This window comes from Anabrus simplex, chromosome 2 (genome assembly GCF_040414725.1).
Source record: "Anabrus simplex isolate iqAnaSimp1 chromosome 2, ASM4041472v1, whole genome shotgun sequence".
In the NCBI taxonomy this organism is placed as follows: domain Eukaryota; kingdom Metazoa; phylum Arthropoda; class Insecta; order Orthoptera; family Tettigoniidae; genus Anabrus; species Anabrus simplex.
The window spans coordinates 369,797,237-369,816,933 of record NC_090266.1 but is presented as its reverse complement, the minus strand read 5'-3'; the positions used below and the strand labels follow the sequence as shown (position 1 = coordinate 369,816,933).

Here is a 19,697-nt window from a genome sequence, read left to right as displayed (position 1 = left end):
GATTTAGTACTAAGCCAGCGGACGAGAGCAAAATACGGAAGGAAAGACTTGGTTAATAGTATTGTTTGGTCAAGCCCAGGTAGAACAATGTTCTTCAAGGAGAATGGTACAACATTAAATAGCGAGCCACCAATGGTGAAAATTAAACTTAATAAAGTGCTGCTTAGTATTTAGTGCTGCATTCCATAAAAGCCGACGTTGAGTTTTTATACAAGTAGTGTCTTGTTTTACAAAAATACTTTCATTAATGCTCTATGTACATTTGAGTCAAAAGTGATTTGTTTTATGCACCATCGGAACAAAACAATCTCACTGTGTTGGTTGCAGCAGATTTTGGAGCTCTCCACCTCCCAAAAGCATTCAGTAGAGCATCCCTACTTCTTAATTAAGTTCCAACAATCTTCAATTACCTTGGTCTAGAAAGAGCAGCGGCTGCTTGGCAGGCCCAGTATTGTTTGGTCAAGCCCAGGTAGCTGCCAGAAGAGGAATGTGTAATTTACAGACAGTTCATTCAGTCTAGCAGAATTCCCGGAATTGTGAGGTGGCCGACCTCAAAATATAAACAAACAAGCAGGAACCTCGTGAAGGTGGTAGGTAAAGCTGAGATACCGTTACTTCGGGGATAGGTCTTGCCCAGCTGTGCAGAAGATTTTCGTAATGTATTTATAGTCAGTGTATTAGTGAAATCATATGCGAAGCCCAATAATTCAGTTGTAGCGTTAATCTAAGATATAAAATTTGTAATTAGTGTATAAGCACTAAAGTCCAGTGCCATGTGTGTAAAAAATAAGTGTACATCTCAATTATGTCTGGATACAGCAAGTTTATGACGGCATCCTACATTTTTGGAACTATGGCTTAAACTAAAATAGCCACTGGGATGATGGAGGAAACGGCCGGCAAATCTACAGTCAGTAAGTGAAAATACAAATCTAAGATGATGTTTATTTTAATTACGTAAATACAATTTGTTTACGACGCGAGTTGTCTAAGATTTTAGATCTGTAGTTGAATGGTCACTTAAGGTTAGTCATGTAGCATTTACATCGCAGTCGTCACCTTGTAGATAGCTTTGTTTACCATTCACGCAAAAGTACAATGATGGTTGTATGTTATTGGAGACATTTTTCTACGCCAGCATTTAACTCAGATTTTGCACTACGAGTAACATATTTCATTATGGTGATTTTTCTGTTGGGTGATTTATTAAAATATGGTAAGTTCTAGGAATTTTTATTCTCGTGGTGTAATAAGGTAAATGAGGATAATGATAATTTTATTTTTGTGCAGGGAGATGTTTTAATGTTGTGATTTTCTTTTTGTGGCATGCTATCCCACTACTTGCATTTGTGATATTCATGTTAGCATATTTTATGCGATCTTCACTGATCACGGTAGGTATGGAAACCAAATGAGATTGTTTACTGTCCTTTTAATAAGAATAACAGTAAAGAAGCTATTGTTGCTACATCCAAATTGATGAATTAGTTGTGGAAGGTTGAGCGTTAACTTTGTCCGTTATGGGGAAGAATTATGAGCATTCGTCGGGAATTTATCCTGAGAGAGATAAAAGAGATGTTTCTAGGTCAGCGGTTTAGCTGAGAAACATGTGATATAAGATGAGAGCGAAGAAGGAAATGATTTGTACGCCAGAGGTTATGTTGTGAGATAAGTGATAATACGAATAAAGATATAAGAAATGCACGGAGCTCTGAATATGATGAAATAGCACAATTGTTTATGTACTCGAGGTAATGAGTGTAATTTGATGTCTTCGATGATATGATTAAGGATAAGTAAGAATAAGTGGAGAATTAGGAAGTTAAGAATGCCCAATATTACGATGTAAAAGGCCTAAGTTTGATCAGCCAGCACAAATTACAAAACATTTAATTGCGTGATGGATAAATAAGGCAAACTGACATGTGCAGCGTAGATAAGATGATGTTGCAGCGTAGATAAGATGAGGTTTTTATATTAATATCCTTTTCTTTTTTTTTGCTAGTGGCTTTACGTTGCACCAACATAGATAGGTCTTATGGCGATGATGGGATAGGAAAGGCCTAGGAGTTGGAAGGAAGCAGCCATGGCCTTAATTAAGGTACAGCCCCAGCATTTGCCTGGTGTGAAAATGGAAAACCACAGAAAACCATTTTCAGGGCTGTCGACAGTGGGATTCGCACCCACTATCTCCCGGATGCAAGCTCACTGCCGCGCACCTCTAATCGCACGGCCAACTCGCCCGGTATATTAATATCAAATCGTTTCCATTTTTGAAATTTTAGAAAGATCGGGATATGGCCAAGATCCACTATAATTGGGCTTGTATTAACGTCATCCGAGAGATTTCTCTTGCGCCATGTTTGATTTTGAGTATTACCCTTCATTCTGCCATGAGATGATATTTGAGTTTTCATAGAGCAGTTGACAGCCATGAATAACATAAATCTAGGTCATGGTCGCCGCTGATTCCAATGAAGGTATCCATGGATGTTGAAATCAACAGGAATATTTGCATATTCCTGTCCTTTATTTCAGATGTATTTTCTTTATTTTGTTTTTAATTAGCATAGGCAGTGACTGACTGTGATTAGAGTGTAGATAGCTTTTCTTTGATTAAGACAGAATAATTTTCGCTGGGTTTGATTTAAGGTTAGGGTAATGAGAGCTCGCGTCAACGAAACTAAACAACATCTCAAGAGTCACTTTTTGATTAGATATCAAATGGCAAGCATAATAATTTAGACATCACTGAACAGCGCACCTTATGATAATTTTTTTTGATTATGTGTTGAAGTAAATAGAGTTGATTGAGAAATAGTGAATATGTGAAAGATATTTTGTCATGTCTAGATACGCTAAATTTGGGTCCCTGAGAGACCGAATATGATCAACGCTTGTCAGGTAGAAATGTTTTAAATGCAATAGCTGTTCAGTTGATTAGATACTCAAATCTAACTTGAGGTAATTGACCTCCCACCTTTTGATTTTACATGGTGATGTCAACATTAAAACTGTAAACTTAACATAACCATTTATTGATAATTTTAGTTCTGAGTAACTTTGAACTGTCAGATGGCGACATTCAGCCATCAGAGATCAGTAAATATATGTAGAGATTGATGTGATTTTATTTTGGATGAGATTGGTAAAGGGGATTATTTAATCCCAGGAATTATTGAATGTTCTGAGTTATATAATTGTACGTGTAATGCTATTAATACTTAGTAAATGGTAAAGAATAATAATGTTGATTTTTAAGTGAACAATCTCAGTAAGAGTTTTCTTGCAAGATTCAGATGAATGAGTAACCACTGAGTTAAAGTTACAGGGACGATTGGTGTGTGTCATTCATTTGTAAATGATGTGATCACAATGAGGATATTTGTATTTGATTAATTGCTTTTGAGTGTATTTAATTAGTGAGATAAGTCATTTTAGCCATCCTTATCCTACTCTGAATTCATCTGGTACAGAATCACTCGCCTTTATTTATGTTTGTGGTTGGTTTCTCCGTCACTTACACTGGTCACATACACACACACTATACTTAATTAATATTTTTTATGTCATAAAATTTATAATCACCAAGTTTTTTATAATAAATTGTATATACTTTTAATTAACCTGAGTCTGTGCCAAATCGTACTTATTTCAGTAGTTTAGTTAGCCTGTAGCCTAGTAACCTTATATCGCTATCGCGAGAGCACCCCGACAGTCCAGCGAACGTCACCGCCCCTGAGGAAGAGAGTCATCAGCGGTGAGTATTTTTATTTCAGTGCAGCAGAGGCAAAACCCAGGATGAAGAGATCGCTGTCAAAATCATCGAGTGAAGGGTGCAATACTTTACTGTTTTATTTACATAGGTTTGACAATGAAGCTTGCTTGGAGATGGATGTGGATTTGTGAACATCTCTGAGGAATCATAGTAGCTGAAGGAATATTAAACACCCAACTTACGGTTATGACAATGAAAAATTGATCATTTTTAAGACTGGAAAAGTATACATAAAATACATAGTGAGAATAATAAGGTACCTTTTCTGTAGTAGTCAGTCTCATAAATATCTCTGGTCATGCCAAAATCTCCAATTTTGACAGTCAGATCTTCAGCCACCATACAATTGCGTGCCGCCAAATCTCTATGAACAAATTTCTTTGCAGCAAGGTATGCCATACCATCAGCTATTTCAATAGCCATTTGAAGTATACGCTGTAAAAAAAAAAACAGAGAAGTCAATTATTTTAGTTGTAATTTGAAAAATGTGTAACAATAATGTGTTCTGTCCTCTGAAAATACTATAATCAATCAAGAGATTTGAAATGAACACATCCCTGCAGACAGTACAGGAGCAGAAATAAAGGCAGTAATAGACAGAATGTCAGCTTGAAACAAGACTTTCATATCTCAGAAACTAAAAGGCATAGAGAAATACAATAAATGCCAACACACTATGAAAATGACAGAGGTATGATAAATGCTAGTAGCACCATTCCTTATGCAGCCAGTCCCTGTACTGAATGGTGTGAAAGTATTGATCATAGGATCAGTTGGTGCATTTCAATGGGATTGGGAGACTGATATGTAGAAGCAATTTCTGATTTGGCAAAGAAAGCAACAGGAAACTACCTCACTCATCATTTCCCTGGTGCACTTCTTCAGAGATGCCTAGGCCATTTATAACTGCTGATGGTGGAAATGGTGGGGATCCACCCAGTGTTTAAGCCAATGGTGAGTAGCATATGGCATATGGATTTTAGTGCTGGGAGTGTCGGTGGACGTTTGGCTTGCCAGGTGCAGGTCTTCCGATTTGACTCCCGTAGGCGACATGCGTGTCGTGATGAGGATGAAATTATGATGAAGACGGCACATACACCCAGCCCCTGTGCCAGCGAAATTAACCAACAATGGTTAAAATTTCCAATGCTGCTGGGAATCGAACCCGGGACCCCTGTGACCAAAGGCCAACATGCTAACCATTTACCCATGTAGCCGGACGTGTTCAAGCCAATGACTCAACATACATACGAGGGTTGAGTCAAAATATCATGGCGATGATTTTCTATTTTTCGTAAATGAGCCAACACCAAACATCTAACACATGTAGTACATTTGAAAGTACTACAACTACTATTAATGAAGTTCATAATGTTGCCAGAAGATGGAGTATGGGTGCACCATTCTGGCTATTCTCACACTCCGTCAGTTGTCTGACGACCGGTGTGTGTAACCAAAGTCGAGCAGCGTTCATACATTTTAGTCCATGTGACTTCCATTTATTCCCAAAGTGAAGAAGCCACTGCATGGGAAATGCTTTGCCAACAAACAAGACATTGTACAAGCATTTCAATATGGGGTATACTGACGAATCTCATGCAGCCGATGGCATTCTCCATCTTCCTCATCGTCTGCAATAAACCACAGACAAACTAGGAGACTACTTTGAAGGACGTGTGACGACCTTACTTACCCGTCATTGCCTACTGCCGCACTGAACGGCTACTCGCCACTTCGCTCCATAATCTACACTACTTTGGGGCTGATGACCTAGTTATTAGGCCCCTTTAAACAACAAGTGTCATTATCATCATCATCATCATCTACACTACTCCACACTCGCATGATGTCAATATCTGACTGAAGGTACAGCCTACGAACTTTGGTCCCCGCTGATGTGATTGACTTCAGCTCGGCTACAGTCTTGAATCTTCCCAGTGTGTGGACCCTCATTTCCACCCCGCCCCGAGTACTATAAATTGAGCATCTTTTAAGCCAAAACATTGAGTTCGTGACTACTTTTGGTGACTCGAGTGTCGAGGCGGAGGTTGCTGCTTTTAAACAGGGAGTTTATCTCTCCACCAAGAATATCGACCTCATTTTTAAGGTAAGAGGATGGAAAGAGACTGAATTTTCAATGAGGGACCACCTGTTAAAACTTTCCTGTTCACTACAGAACTATGGGCCTTATGTATACAGGATGTTTCAAAAATAGGGGGCATAATTTCAGGTGTGTATTTGTTACATGTAGACAATCAAAATAGTGCATTACAACATGTGTCCGGAAATGCTCCATTTCCGAGTTATGGAGTTCACTACACTGAAATTCACCGAAACGTTTTTCTTCCGCAAGTCATTGTCATTACAGAAGAAGTTCAAAATGCCCACCTCCTTCTTGAATACAGACCTCACATCGATGCCTCATTGACCTGCGAACACGATCCCAAACTCCAGGAGTATTGCGTATGTCCTCACACGATGCCATAATTTGATTCCGATGGGTTTCCACAGCAGGCACCGGAGACGAATACACTGATGATTTTAAATGGCCCCACAACTAGAAAACGAGAGGGTTCAGATCAGGTGAGCCTGGAGACCAAGCAATCGGGCCACCTCTACCTATCCATCGATCAGGAAATATTTGATCCATGTCAATGAGACATCGATGTGAGGTCTGTATTCAAGCAGAAGGTGGACATTTTGAACATCTTCTGTAATGACAATGACTTGCGGAAGAAAAACGTTTCAGTGAATTTCAGTGTTGTGAAGGCCATAACTCGGAAATGAAGCATTTCCGGACACATGTTGTAATGAACTATTTTGATTGTCTACATATAACAAATACATACCTGAAATTATGCCCCTCATTTTTGAAACATCCTGTATATCAATGAGAAATTACTTGGAAGTGCACTTGCAGAATTAACGAATTATATTTATGGAGTACGGAGAGAAGTTAAGGGAAAGAACCAGTTGGAAGACCGAGAAGAAGGTGGATGGATCAGATATGGAAGTATATTACAGAAACTGCATTGGATGTGGCAGAAGTAATGAAGCAGGGAAAGTGGAAGGACATGAAGGAGTGGAGGAGGCTTGTTAACCACACCCAGGTGACTGGAGTGGGACATTGAAGATGATGATGACGATGACTGGTACTTATCTGAGCAAACCTTCTTCTTCTTGCATTTCCAAATAAACTATATTTTAAATTTACTCTTCCTGCTTTCTGACTTGCCATAGGAAAACCCATTCTTGCTTTCTAGTACCGACATTTCCATGAACTTCACCAAACTCATTCTCTCACCAGAGACTGCCCTAATGCACCACCATATAACTCGTCTTCTCTCATTCATCGGAATTTCACTCCTCATCTCAGTTGAAAACATAGCACCCATTTCCACCATAATCCACAAGGCCAACCACAATCTTCTCCTACACGACATCTCCATAAAATAAACACACTTTGCAAGGATGCTCTTAGAGCAGGTATATCTCTCCCACACCCAGCATATGTATCATCTGATTATCAGCTAACTAACATCCCTCTGTTGAGCACCACTCCATCTCTGGCAGATCACTTCACCCTACCTAAGCCAGCCACCCTAATCCACAGTCTTCCCAAACGTTCTCCACAATGGCCACTCAAATAACCCTCAACAGAAACCCGCACTGATTCTGCAACCCATACTGTTCTGAATCTCTCATCTCACACTCTCACTGATCATGAAACATCGGTCCTGTCCAAGGGCCTCAGTTTCTGCCCATCTTAAGAAATTTTTCCCATTTCAAATTCTGGCCAATGCCTACTCTTTTGTAAGGAAACTCCACCATCGCTTTCAATATAAAAACAGTTATTCGTCACCTGATGAAAATGAGCCATCCCTTACTCGCTTAAAGACCCCATGTAGTATTGAATCTGCCACCTGAACATCCCCTCCAAATAGCACCTAATTTCCTCCTAACCAGTCTATCTGACCCCTAATTCTTACCCAACACAACCTGTCAAAACACAAACTACCAAACAAGTGGCTGTGCGGTTTGGGTCACGTAGCTATCAGTTTGCATTTGGGAGATGGTGGGTTTGAACCCCACTGTGGGCAGCCCTGAAGAGGGTTTTCCATGGTTTACTATTTTTACACCAGGCAAATGCTGCAGTTGTACCTTAATTAGGCCAAAGTCGCTTCCTTCCCATTCTTGGCACTTTCCTAACCGATCATTGCCATAAGACATATATGTGTTGGTGCAATGTAAATCAGACTGGAAAAAAAAAAAAAAAAAACATGAACACCCGCCGATAAAGGATCCACGGCAGTCATCATGAACCGCAAAGATTATGACAATAAGGCCATCCGTCAACTCTTCTACACCACCACGTACGTCCCCCTCAAGCAAGATCCCATATGAGGGTCTATCTTAATCCTCTATCAGTCTCTTCATCCCAAACCATCCCTGTACTCCCAAGTTCTACATACTTTCCAAGATACACAAGGCCAACTATCCACAACACCCCAACATTTCCAGCCAAGGTTCCTTCACAGAACCCATTTCAGCATTGGTTGACTAGCATCTTCAACCCTTCATACGTTCGCATGACTCTTATACTGTATTTGTGACGCCAGTCATTTTCTTGAATTTCTTACCACTATTTCCAAAGCCCTCCCCGTAAACTGCCTTCCAGTTTTTATTAATGTTCTGTTAACAGTTGTCTCATGGCTGTTACTGAAGATGGTACCACAGGTTCGAAACTGGTCTAATAATATGAAGTGTTGATTAGGTGGATCATCTACCCCACATTCTTTAAGGTGTGCAGGGAGCGTGTGCTCCTTAATGTTAAAGTATGCCATGGAATGGAAGCTAATACATGCAGTTACAGAAAGAGGAAAAAATAAAGAATGAAAGAAAAATTTTAACAATCTGTAAAATATATTCCCCATTATCAAAATTAACAATTATTAACAATAACATACAAGGTCTAACAACAGATTAGGTTATAAACAGAATATGTGTGTACTCGAATCCATCTTACAGCACAGGATTCAAAGATACGAACAAGAAACAGCTTAGAAAAATATAATAATCTAATTGAATGACAATGAACTAGTGGATTAGTACTGACAAAATTTCAACAAGAGCAACATAATGCAAGACTTTAGTTTATAGACCAATAACAACTAATAAGAAAAGACCTTAAAACAACCTAAATATACAAAAAACATTGAACAGTCCCATGAGTCCAAAAATTGGATAAAAAGTTTGTCTAAGGAAACAAAATTAAAATCAGTACCGGTAACATGAACATCAGAAGTACAACATGTTTGCGTTATCTAGTGGAACCATAGAGTTCTAACACACTTGTTTAACAAAGATCACAAATCCAACGTTGTGGAAGGTCTTGAGTTGAAAATAAATATATAACACATTTAAAGTGCCAAAAGTTATTGTTGTAAATTAAGTCACAAAGTCTGAAGTGGTATACAACGAATTGAAAAAAGACATAGTTGCACTCAATGAAATTTAAAATCGAATGGGAGCAAGATATTACTAAAATATTGTAGATAAACTATATTGAATACTTCCTTGTAGTACTCATAACACCCTGTCAAACGCAGCACACAAACAAAGAGGAAATTCCACCTGACTTTTTATTTGGATTTCTGAGGCTGGCACTCCTCTAAATAATACGTCAACAATACAATTGGACACAATGTTTCTCCTCAACACAGCTCAACTACTTTTCATGTTATATATGCTATCATACTAATAGACCTCCTCAAGACAAGTTTTTCTACGAGGGAGTATAACAACAATAATATTTGGCACTTTTAATGTGTTTACTCAAGACCTTCCACAATGCAGGATTCGTGATCTTTGTTAAACAAGTGTATTAGAACTCTATGGTTCCACTAGATAACACACACTTGTTGTACCTGTAATGTTACCGTGCTGATCTTAATTGTGTTGTTAGACTAAGTTTTTATCCACCTTTTGGATACATGAGACTGTTAAATGTTTTTCATATATTTAGGTTGTTTTAAGTTTTTTTCCTTATTAGTGCTAATTTATTCTTTGAAGTTTTCTCACGCCTGTTACTGAAGGTGGTACCACAGGTACCGAAACTGGTCTAACAATATGAAATAAATATTTCTACCTGTATATTGAAGTGTTGATTAGGTGGAGCATCTACCCCGATTTCTTTAAGGTATTGTCTAAATCAGCACACCTGTTTCAGGCTAGGTTTGACCTACCCTTCTTTGACGTTATTTACTTTGGGTATCTTGTGTCCAGGTCAATGTCATGGTAGTCCCTTTGAACTTGAAAAGTATTATGGACAATAAGTATGATGCTTTCCCTCTAGTGCATATTGTTCTTGCATTAAAGGCCATCCCTAATATGACTGGTCTATTGTAGACCTCAGAGTAGTCATAGGCAATATAAATTTACTGTATCATCCTGAATACAACCCGCACTATTTTTACAGAAATATTGTTCCTTAAATTCTGGTGCAGGTCGTATTTAAGCCTTTTGTATCATGGTCTCATAATACACTGTTCCAAAGACGCGTAAACACAGCCACAGCGGTTTCATGTCATGTGACTTGGCAACGGCTGAAATCTCGCTCCATCGCTCACTTCCACATTACCGGAACCTCATAGTGCAGCATTTAATTACAGAGGAACCTCGTATCAGTTCCCGGAAACTACATTTTCCCGGATTATGCGTTCAAATTATGTGGTCCCGCTAGCATCGGAATTAAATCATGTTGTAAAAATCCTGCATTATCCGTTCCTCGAAGAAATGATTTCCCGGATCAACCATCCAGAAATTTCAGTCCCATCAACACTGAATCCTCAATCAAGTGTTTTTCAATAACCTGTATCTCACGAAAGGATGGCTATGGCATACTTATGGATCTTGGCATTAACGCCCTGTCATTGCGATAATTAGAGCAAGTAGCGGTACTGTACTGGAAAAGCGATCAGCGGTGAACTTGCATAAGGGACCATCTTAACATCGCATTCTGGTGGTATTGTTTAGAGAATCTCAGAAACCATAAAGCAGAGAGTGGCCACAACAATTGTAAGGAGACACAGTGCATTTCGACAGCTCTACTTGAGGACGGAACGAGTTTCGTCAAATGTTCACACTTATAGAACGTCCACATTATGTCCAGGGTTAGATGCTTATATTTTTACTTTTTTCGATTGTATTGTCGAACAGGTTTTCGGCACTTTCCTCAGGGCACCGTATAGTAACTGGGCTTTCAGGCAGGAATCGAAACTGCTCCTTCTTAACACAAATCTAGTATTTTAATATTATCGTACACGATTATGTTATCGAGACCAGAACAGATGTTGCACCTTACATACAAAAAGGCATGGGAGGTCTTGGGATTACCTATTACTGTTTTGGTTCTAATATAAGGCTGGCAATTTTACGTTTTTGAGTTAAAATGTCAAAAACAGCAGTTGTTTTATTTGCGCACGTTACATTTAGATGATTTGTATCATTTCCAACTTGTACTGACATGTGCAGCGAGTGCGCTTTCCAGCTGAGTTCAAGGTCACAAATAACCGTAATTTCTAAAGTTTTGATGATATTATTTTTCTCTTTCCAATTTGATTGGATTAGTGATGGGCAGAATTGAATCTAGTGCATTCGAGAACTTTTGAGAATCAATACTTACATTCAAAACCAGGTTCTCGAGTTCATTATAACCTTTAAAAGTCGATGTAGGCCTAATTTACTCGGTACAAGATTTTCAGCAGAAGCTGACTACGAACCATGTACCGGAGACCAAATTACAACGGAAGCTTAAGAAAAGAAGAGATTTCGCCATCATATTGGGCGCTTTTGTATCTTATGTGCTTTATTTTATTAGATGAGAGAAGTAACAACTACTTGTGGTCGATTGTTGTTTGGCTTGGCGTTATTAGATTTTTCGAAGAGTTTGGCTAATCAAAGTTGCTGAACTGAAAGAAGTTTTCACGGGAAACTGACGAAGTTTCCCCCTGTAAAATTGAATATAAAGTATCGAGATTTTGAACTCGTGCACTGGTAGTTAATGTTTGATGCCGGTTTCGCTGTCTAACTTGCCTGCCTCTCATTCGGAGGGCCCGGGTTCAATTCCCAGCCAGGTCAGGCATTTTTACCTGGATATAAGGGCTAGTTCCAGGTCCACTCAGCCTACGTGATTACCTTTAATTGAGGAGCTATCTAATGGTGAGATGGTGACCCTGGTCTAGAGAGCCAGGAATAATGGCCAAGAGAATTTGTCACACTGACCGTGCGTCACCTCGTAATCTGCAGGCCTTTGGGCTGAGCAGCTGTCGTTTGGCAGTTAAAAGGCCCATTGGGGCTGTAGTTTGGTTTGATTTAGGAGTGTTTGTAAGATTATAAATACCGGTATACATATTTCATTTTTGTGATGTTTAGCCACATTGTTGATGGTTTTCAATTCATTCCCAGATTTTCCATTTTTCCGTGTTGTACGTTTCATTTCCATGGTCCCTCCAAAAACGAAGAATCGAGGTTCCAATATAATACTTTATGTTCTCATTAAAGAACAGTGTTAACAAGTGATAAATTCAAAAAAGCGCTTGCAGTCATTTACTTTGAGTGAGAAACTTATAAAGTTTTAATGGAAGTCGAAACTATCGGAAATCGAGCTGACGGCAGAAAATATGATATTGATGAATCATGTATTCGCAATTGGAGGAAGAAGAAGGAAATATTATTAAAAGGTAATGGTGATCGTAGAGTTTTCCCCGGGCAGAGTGCACAGTTTCCTGAAAGTGAAGAACGGCTTTATAAATGTGTGACTGAAAGATTGGAACTAGGTTATGATGTTAAACAACTTGTATGACACATTCAAATGACTGTATACAGATTTTACGAGAATATCATAAATAATGCAATGCCATGTTTATCCTTTTACCATACCACAAATTCCTGAATCCCTACTCCACGTGGCATCACCTTCAAAATATCCTTGTTGTACACTTTCATATGTACCTAGTACATTTCCTGAGTTGGGAGCTTACTTTTTTTTTTTTTTTTTTTTGAGAGAAAGGAAAATGTTTGCCATTAACTTCTAAATCAACCCTCGCATATTCACAAACACCCCTCAGCTAAAGAACCAGCACATACCTTGAGTGTCGGTGGCTGCTTGAGAGGATCATCTGTCACATCAGGGCGGTGTGATCGTAAGTAAGTTTTCAGGTCCCCATTGGCCATAAGCTCCATGACTACAAGAACAGGCTGTCCTTGAGATACTACTCCTAGCAGTCGCACCACATGGTGAGTATTAAATGCTCTAGAAGGTACAGAAAAATTAAGTGAATTAAGGTGAAAATAAAATAAAAATCCACCATCAGAAAGCAATAATATTTGCACAAACAAAACAAATGTAACTTAAAAGCATTTCAGTCTGTTGAACACAAAAGTTAAATATAAATGTTACACTATAACATAACTAAAATATCTCATTATTAACCAGGAATAAAAATACACTATTTATTCCTTGTTAATAATGTGTTTTTTACAGGTATGTTAAAGCGTAATACTTATATTTATATTGTGTATTCGACAGACTGAACAGCTTTTAAGTTACACATTTAACTGAGTCAACAATGGAAAGTATGGCTTCCTTCTCAACGAACAAACAAAACAGAAAACAATGGCAATAATGGAAACTGCCTTCTGCACAATTACCAAGATCATCAAGGAAAAGTAGAGATAGGCGTAGACAGTATAAAACATGCACATCTTAAAGTAGTATATTCTGTCTTCATCAGCTCACACTAAAGGAGGTTTAATATTAAAAATATCTGACTTTTTAAAATTTTGTGTCAAACACATATTTTACACATTCCATCATACTTGCTCTTTCTTTTTTTACTTTTTTTTCTGCTTCCAACTCGAAGTTGTACAATGCAGAGTATGTTCAGATGAATGGAGGAAGTGACTAATACTAAAGAAGTATTGAAATGAAATGAAATGAAATGAAATGAAATGGCATATGGCTTTTAGTGCCGGGAGTGTCCAAGGACAAGTTCGGCTCGCCAGATGCAGGTCTTTTGATTTGACACCTGTAGGCGACCTGCGTGTCATGATGAGGATGAAATGATGATGAAGATGACACGTATACCCAGCCCCTGTGCAAGCGAAATTAACCAATTGTGGTTAAAATTCCCGAACCTGCCGGGAATTGAACACGGGACCCCTGTGACCAAAGGCCAACACGCTTACCATTTAGCCATGGAGCCGGACAAAGAAGTATTAAAATTTACCTATGATAACAATGACATTTACAGTAAGATACAAGAGTTAATAAGATTTCTGGGGATATATTAAAGGCAATGGGTTGGGATATAGTACCATATCTGAAGTACTTATTTGATTATTGTTTGCATGAAGGAGCTCTACCAAATGAATGGAGAGTTGCTATAGTAGCCTCTGTGTATAAAGGAAAGGGTGACAGTCATAAAGCTGAAAATTACAGGCCAGTCAGTTTGACATGCATTGCATGTAAGCTTTGGGAAAGCATTCTTTCTGATTATATTAGACATGTTTGCGAAATTAATAACTGGTCCAATAGAAGGCAGTTTGGTTTCAGGAAAGGTTATTCCACTGAAGCTCAACTTGTAGGATTCCAGCAAGATATAGCAGATATCTTGGATTCAGGAGGTCAAATGGACTGCATTGCGATTGACCTATCTAAGGCATTTGATAGGGTGGATCATGGGAGACTACTGGCAAAATTGAGTGCAATTCGACTAGAAAAAAGAGTGACTGAATGGATAGCTATATTTTGAGAAAATAGAACTCACAGAATTAGAGTAGGCAAAGCTTTATCTGACCCTGTAATAACTAAGAGGGGAATTCTTCAAGGCAGTATTATTGGACCTTTATGTTTTCTTATATATATCAATGATATGTGTACAGAAGTGCAATCAGAGATAAGGCTATTTGCAGATGATGTTATTCTATACAGAGTAATAAATAAGTTACAAGATTGTGAGCAACTGCTAAATGACCTTGATAATGTTATGAGATGGACAGTAGGCAATGGTATGATGATAAACGGGTTGAATGTCAGGTTGCGAGTTTCACAAATAGGAAAAGTCAGCTCAGTTTTAATTACTGCGTTGATGGGTTGAAAGTGCTTTTTGGGGATCATTGTAAGTACCTAGGTGTTAATATAAGGAAAGATCTTCATTGGGGTGATGACATAATTATTATTGTTAATAAAAGGTACAGAGCTCTGCACATGGTTATGAGGGTATTTAGGGGTTGTAGTAAGGATGTAAAGGAAAAAGCATATAAGTCTCTGGTAAGACCCAAACTGGAGTATGGTTCCAGTGTATGGGCCCCTCACCAGAATTACTTGATTCAAGAACTGGAAAAGATCCAAAGAAAAGCAGCTCGATTTGTTCTGGGTGATTTCTGACAAAAGAGTAGCATCACAAAAATGCTGCAAAGTTTGGGCTGGGAGGACTTGGGAGAAAGGGGATGAGCTACTCGACTAAGTGGTATGTTTATGAATTTCATTTTCCGTATTGATAGATTCAATGCATAGACAAGAAACGTGTATTGATTGGTGGAAAAACACATTTCTTGTCTATACATAAGTGGTATGTCTCGGACTGTCAGTGGAGATATGGCGTGGAATGACATCAGTAGACGAATATGTTTGAGTGATATCTTTAAAAGTAGGAAAGATCACAATATGAAGATAAAGCTGGAATTCAAGAGGACAAATTGGGACAAATATTCGTTTATAGGAAGGGGAGTTAGGGATTGGAAGAACTTACCAAGGGAGATGTTCAATAAATTTCCGATTTCTTTGCGATCATTTAAGAAAAGGCTAGGAAAACAACAGATAGGGAATCTGCCACCTGGGCGACTGCCTAAATGCAGATCAGTAGTGATTGATTGATTGTTTGATTGATTGATTGATTGATGAAACTTTTCATGGATTATTATGGAGAGGAACTCCAAAACACCCTGTTCAATTTTCTCTAAAAAGAGAACATTGAACTCAATGTTGAAAAAAATCTTAACTTTTAGATCTTTTGAGATCTATTAGTCCTTCAATCAATTAGATTATTATATTTTTCTAAGCCTTTTCTTGTTTGGATCTTCAAATCCAGTGCTGTAAGATGGATTAGAGTTCACACGTATTCTGTCCATAACCTGATAAGTTATTAGATCTTATGAGTTACTGTTTTCTCAATTACGTGGGGTCGGCACTTAGTATGGATTTAGCCTAGTTTTAAGGGCTGGATACCTTTCCTGACACCAATCCTATGTGGAGCAATGTATTCACTATTGTGTGTTTGTGTGGTGGTTCGTAATGTGATGTGTTGTACATAGATGAAGATGCTTGTTAAGGTGAACACAAACACAAGTATCCGAGCTAGAGGAATTACCTATAAACAGTTAAAATCCCTAAATCAGCCAGGAATCGAACATGGGGCCCTCTGAACCAAAGGCCAATATGCTGATCATTCAACCAAGGAGCCAGAATCTTGATACCTATTAGTGACTTCTTTTAATTGCATGTGCAGACATGTCACTGCAAACACCCGGTAAGTAAATCACTTCAAACTCTAAAATTATAATAAATCAACAGGAACTTTCCTCCACTGCATTAGCTGTTGTTGAAGAGCCTTCAACAATTTCTTAAGAAATCATATGTTAGTTTTCTCTTTAGGTGTTACATTTTCTTTGACTACAATGTTTAGAAATTTTCAAAGCCTTTCTGAAATATATAAAATAATTAAAACAAACTCATTTGCATTACTGCAAGTCATTAGATAAAATATAGACATATAATGGATTATATGCTGATCAAAGAACGAAGGTGTGTCACTTTCCAACTTCTAGCATGGTTTCATCCAACAAAAGAATATGACTAAGAAGTTCAATTGCTTACTTCATAACAGATGCCTCGTTGAGAAACTCGCTCCTCTCACGATCAGTTGCATGTTCATTTACAGTTTTAATGGCACAACGAATCTCTCTATGGCCTTCAACAATGTCACGACCAATTCCCTCGTACACCATTCCAAAAGATCCTTGCCCTAGTTCTCGCAGAAGTTCTACTTTCTTCCGAGGCACCTCCCATTCATCAGGAACATACACTGTAAAAACAAATAATGTAACATAAATAAGTCCAGTCCACAGGCACCAAAAAGACTGCAATTGCACTCCATTTTTATCTATGTATCAGTAAGTAAATTCATGTCCTCATCCTGGCATGGTGCAGCTGTTTTCAAGCACACCCCCAATGGAGGTTTGCTGCATGTGCCATTTTAACCAACCCTCCTACCAATCTTAAATTTCTGGCAGTACTGGGAATTGACCCTTGGCCACCGGGGATGGCACTAACAGCAGTTATTCTTTACTTTTTAGTCTGGCACCACTATCTCGCTGTCAGGTAGCTCCTCAACTGTTCTTATAAAGGCTGAATGGACCTTCACCTAGGTAAAAATCACTTGACTTTGCCAGAAATTGAACCCAGAGACTCCGGATAAGACACAGGCTTGTTATCCCTAGACTGTGGGGCTATCAAGTGGAGAACACACATTATTATTATAATACTACTACAGTCCGGCCCCCGGTGTAAAGGGCAGTGCGTCCGCCTGTCACCCGGCGGCCCCGGGTTTGATTCCTGGCTAGGTCAGGGTTTTTAAATTGTAATGATTAATATCCCTGGCCTGGGGACTGGGTGTTTGTGATGTCCTTAATCTTCCTTTTCTCACACACAACATTCCACACTACCGCCATTCCAATTACACGCAGGTTCATACAATATGGTGCCAGTAGGGGCAAAAAAACCCACATGGGTCGACGCCCTGAACAAATAGTATTTTAAAAAATAATATTACTACTATTTTCTTCTATCAATTAAATCATATGACATTAGGTATATCATTCTCTATTCACACAAGATGGATCTTCTCACATTACGGATACTCAGCACCTAGGTGACTGGAGCTGAGTAATGATGCTTGCTCAGGACTTGAAGCAGGATAGGATGGGAGGGATATGCTGGGTTTACTACTACCTAGTGATCATACTCGAATAATCAGCCCACCCAAATTTTTCAGAGACGACAGAAAAAATTAAAATCTTACATATTTTGCAGATATAATTTTATTAGGTAAATATCTATATATTTTTTTACAATTTGCTTTACATCACACCGACAGAGATAGGTCTTATGACAACGATGGGATAGGAAAGACCTAAAATTAGGAAGGAAGCGGTACAATCGAGGAGCTATCAAATGGTGAAATAGCGGCCCCAGTCTAAAAAGCCAAGAATAACTGCTGTGATCATTCGTCGTGCTGACCACACAACACCTCATAATCTGCAGGCCTTTGAGCTGAGCAGCGGTCGCTTGGTATGCCATGGCCCTTCGGCTGTTGCGCCATTGGGTGGGAGGGGATTGATGAAGTGAACAGTATTTTTCTTACAAGTGGTTAGAACAGTGAAAGGTTGTAAAGGTACAGTATAAATGAAATAAAGTACATCGCCTAACAGGACACCATGTGTCGATTGTGCAAGTTCTCAAACTTGTGTACGATACAGAAGCAAAGTGAAAAGCTCTGTAGTTAACTCTTACGTAACATAGGATGGAGTGAATTTATAGACAGAGAGCTCTTTTCAGGTACGTTGCTTTAATTTTCTGTAGTTGGTCCATCCGTTTGTTTCCAGGCCATATGTAGCTATCGGCCTGATCTTCAAATCGAAAAGCTGTATAACAGTTGTGATGGATAATTTGCCTAGTAATCTAATATATCATACACGGTGTTCAGTCTGTCAGTTAGGAGTAGGTTGAAATTGCTACTTTTAATCTGAAAAGTTAGCCCTATATATTAGAAACAGCTTTGAGTTGATTCCCCAAGTAGAAAAGTTTTGTTTTCATTAATTTTCATCTTGTTATGTTGTGCCCATTTTGTCAGGTCATCATTTTTTAAATTGTTTTTTACTGTAGCTATTATGAAGAGGAGTGGACTGAGTGGATCCCCTTGTAGAACACCTATTGTCTGTTCTATCAGCTGGTATGTACTGATGCCATATTAAATCTGTATGTAATTACACATCATTAGGTCGCTAATGAGAGGCAGCAAGTAAGAGCTTTTCTTCATAGAGGAATTATGCCTACACTTCCTGCTACTTGTAACACCGGAATTCAGGGACACTCTGGAGTGTCTAAAGGCAAGGAAAGCTGCTGTATGGAATGATTTTTATCATTTATATATATTTATATTTTTACTAACAATTACCCGCGGCTTCGCTTGCGTGGATTTCGTAATTTGATTAGAGTAATCATTCCTTGGCATTGTACTAAGAGACTATCTGAAAATTCCTAAAGTATAAAAACTCACCCAAAAACTGAGTTTCATTTACCCCAGAAATTCTTTGTAAACCATGTTTGTGGTATTACCTTTTGGGGCTAAGATGACCATGCGACATAGAACTGTACATGCGAGAAACAGTCTTCTCTCAAGTCAAAAAATAAATACATGTTTCTATATTTTTAAAGGAGATTCCAAATACCTATTCCCACATCTGTAACATATTCAGTTTTTGAGATATACATAAGTATCCCATAAAAAGAATTCACCGAGCTCGATAGCTGCAGTCGCTTAATTGCGGCCAGTATCCAGTATTCGGGAGATAGTAGGTTCGAACCCCACTGTCGGCAGCCCTGAAAATGGTTTTCCGTGGTTTCCCATTTTCACACTAGGCAAATGCTGGGGCTGTACCTTAATTAAGGCCACGGCCGTTTCCTTCCCACTCCTAGCCCTTTCCTGTCCCATTGTCACCATAAGACCTATCTGTGTCGGCGCGACGTAAAGCAAATATCAAAAAAGAATTCAACCCCTTGATCAGCCCTTCTCCTACT

General features: G+C 38.6%; 1 protein-coding gene across 1 annotated transcript in view; it reads right to left on the bottom strand.

The window, feature by feature from the left end:
- LOC136863551 (insulin-like peptide receptor) overlaps window positions 1-19,697 on the bottom strand; it is a 462,473-nt gene that overhangs the window by 13,334 nt on the left and 429,442 nt on the right. The window contains exons 20-22 of the mRNA XM_067139932.2: window positions 16,716-16,923; window positions 12,926-13,091; window positions 4,039-4,213 (exon numbers count right to left, since the gene is read on the bottom strand). Of these exons, the coding sequence (XP_066996033.2) occupies window positions 4,039-4,213; window positions 12,926-13,091; window positions 16,716-16,923 (549 nt within the window). The remainder of the gene's footprint in view (window positions 1-4,038; window positions 4,214-12,925; window positions 13,092-16,715; window positions 16,924-19,697) is intronic.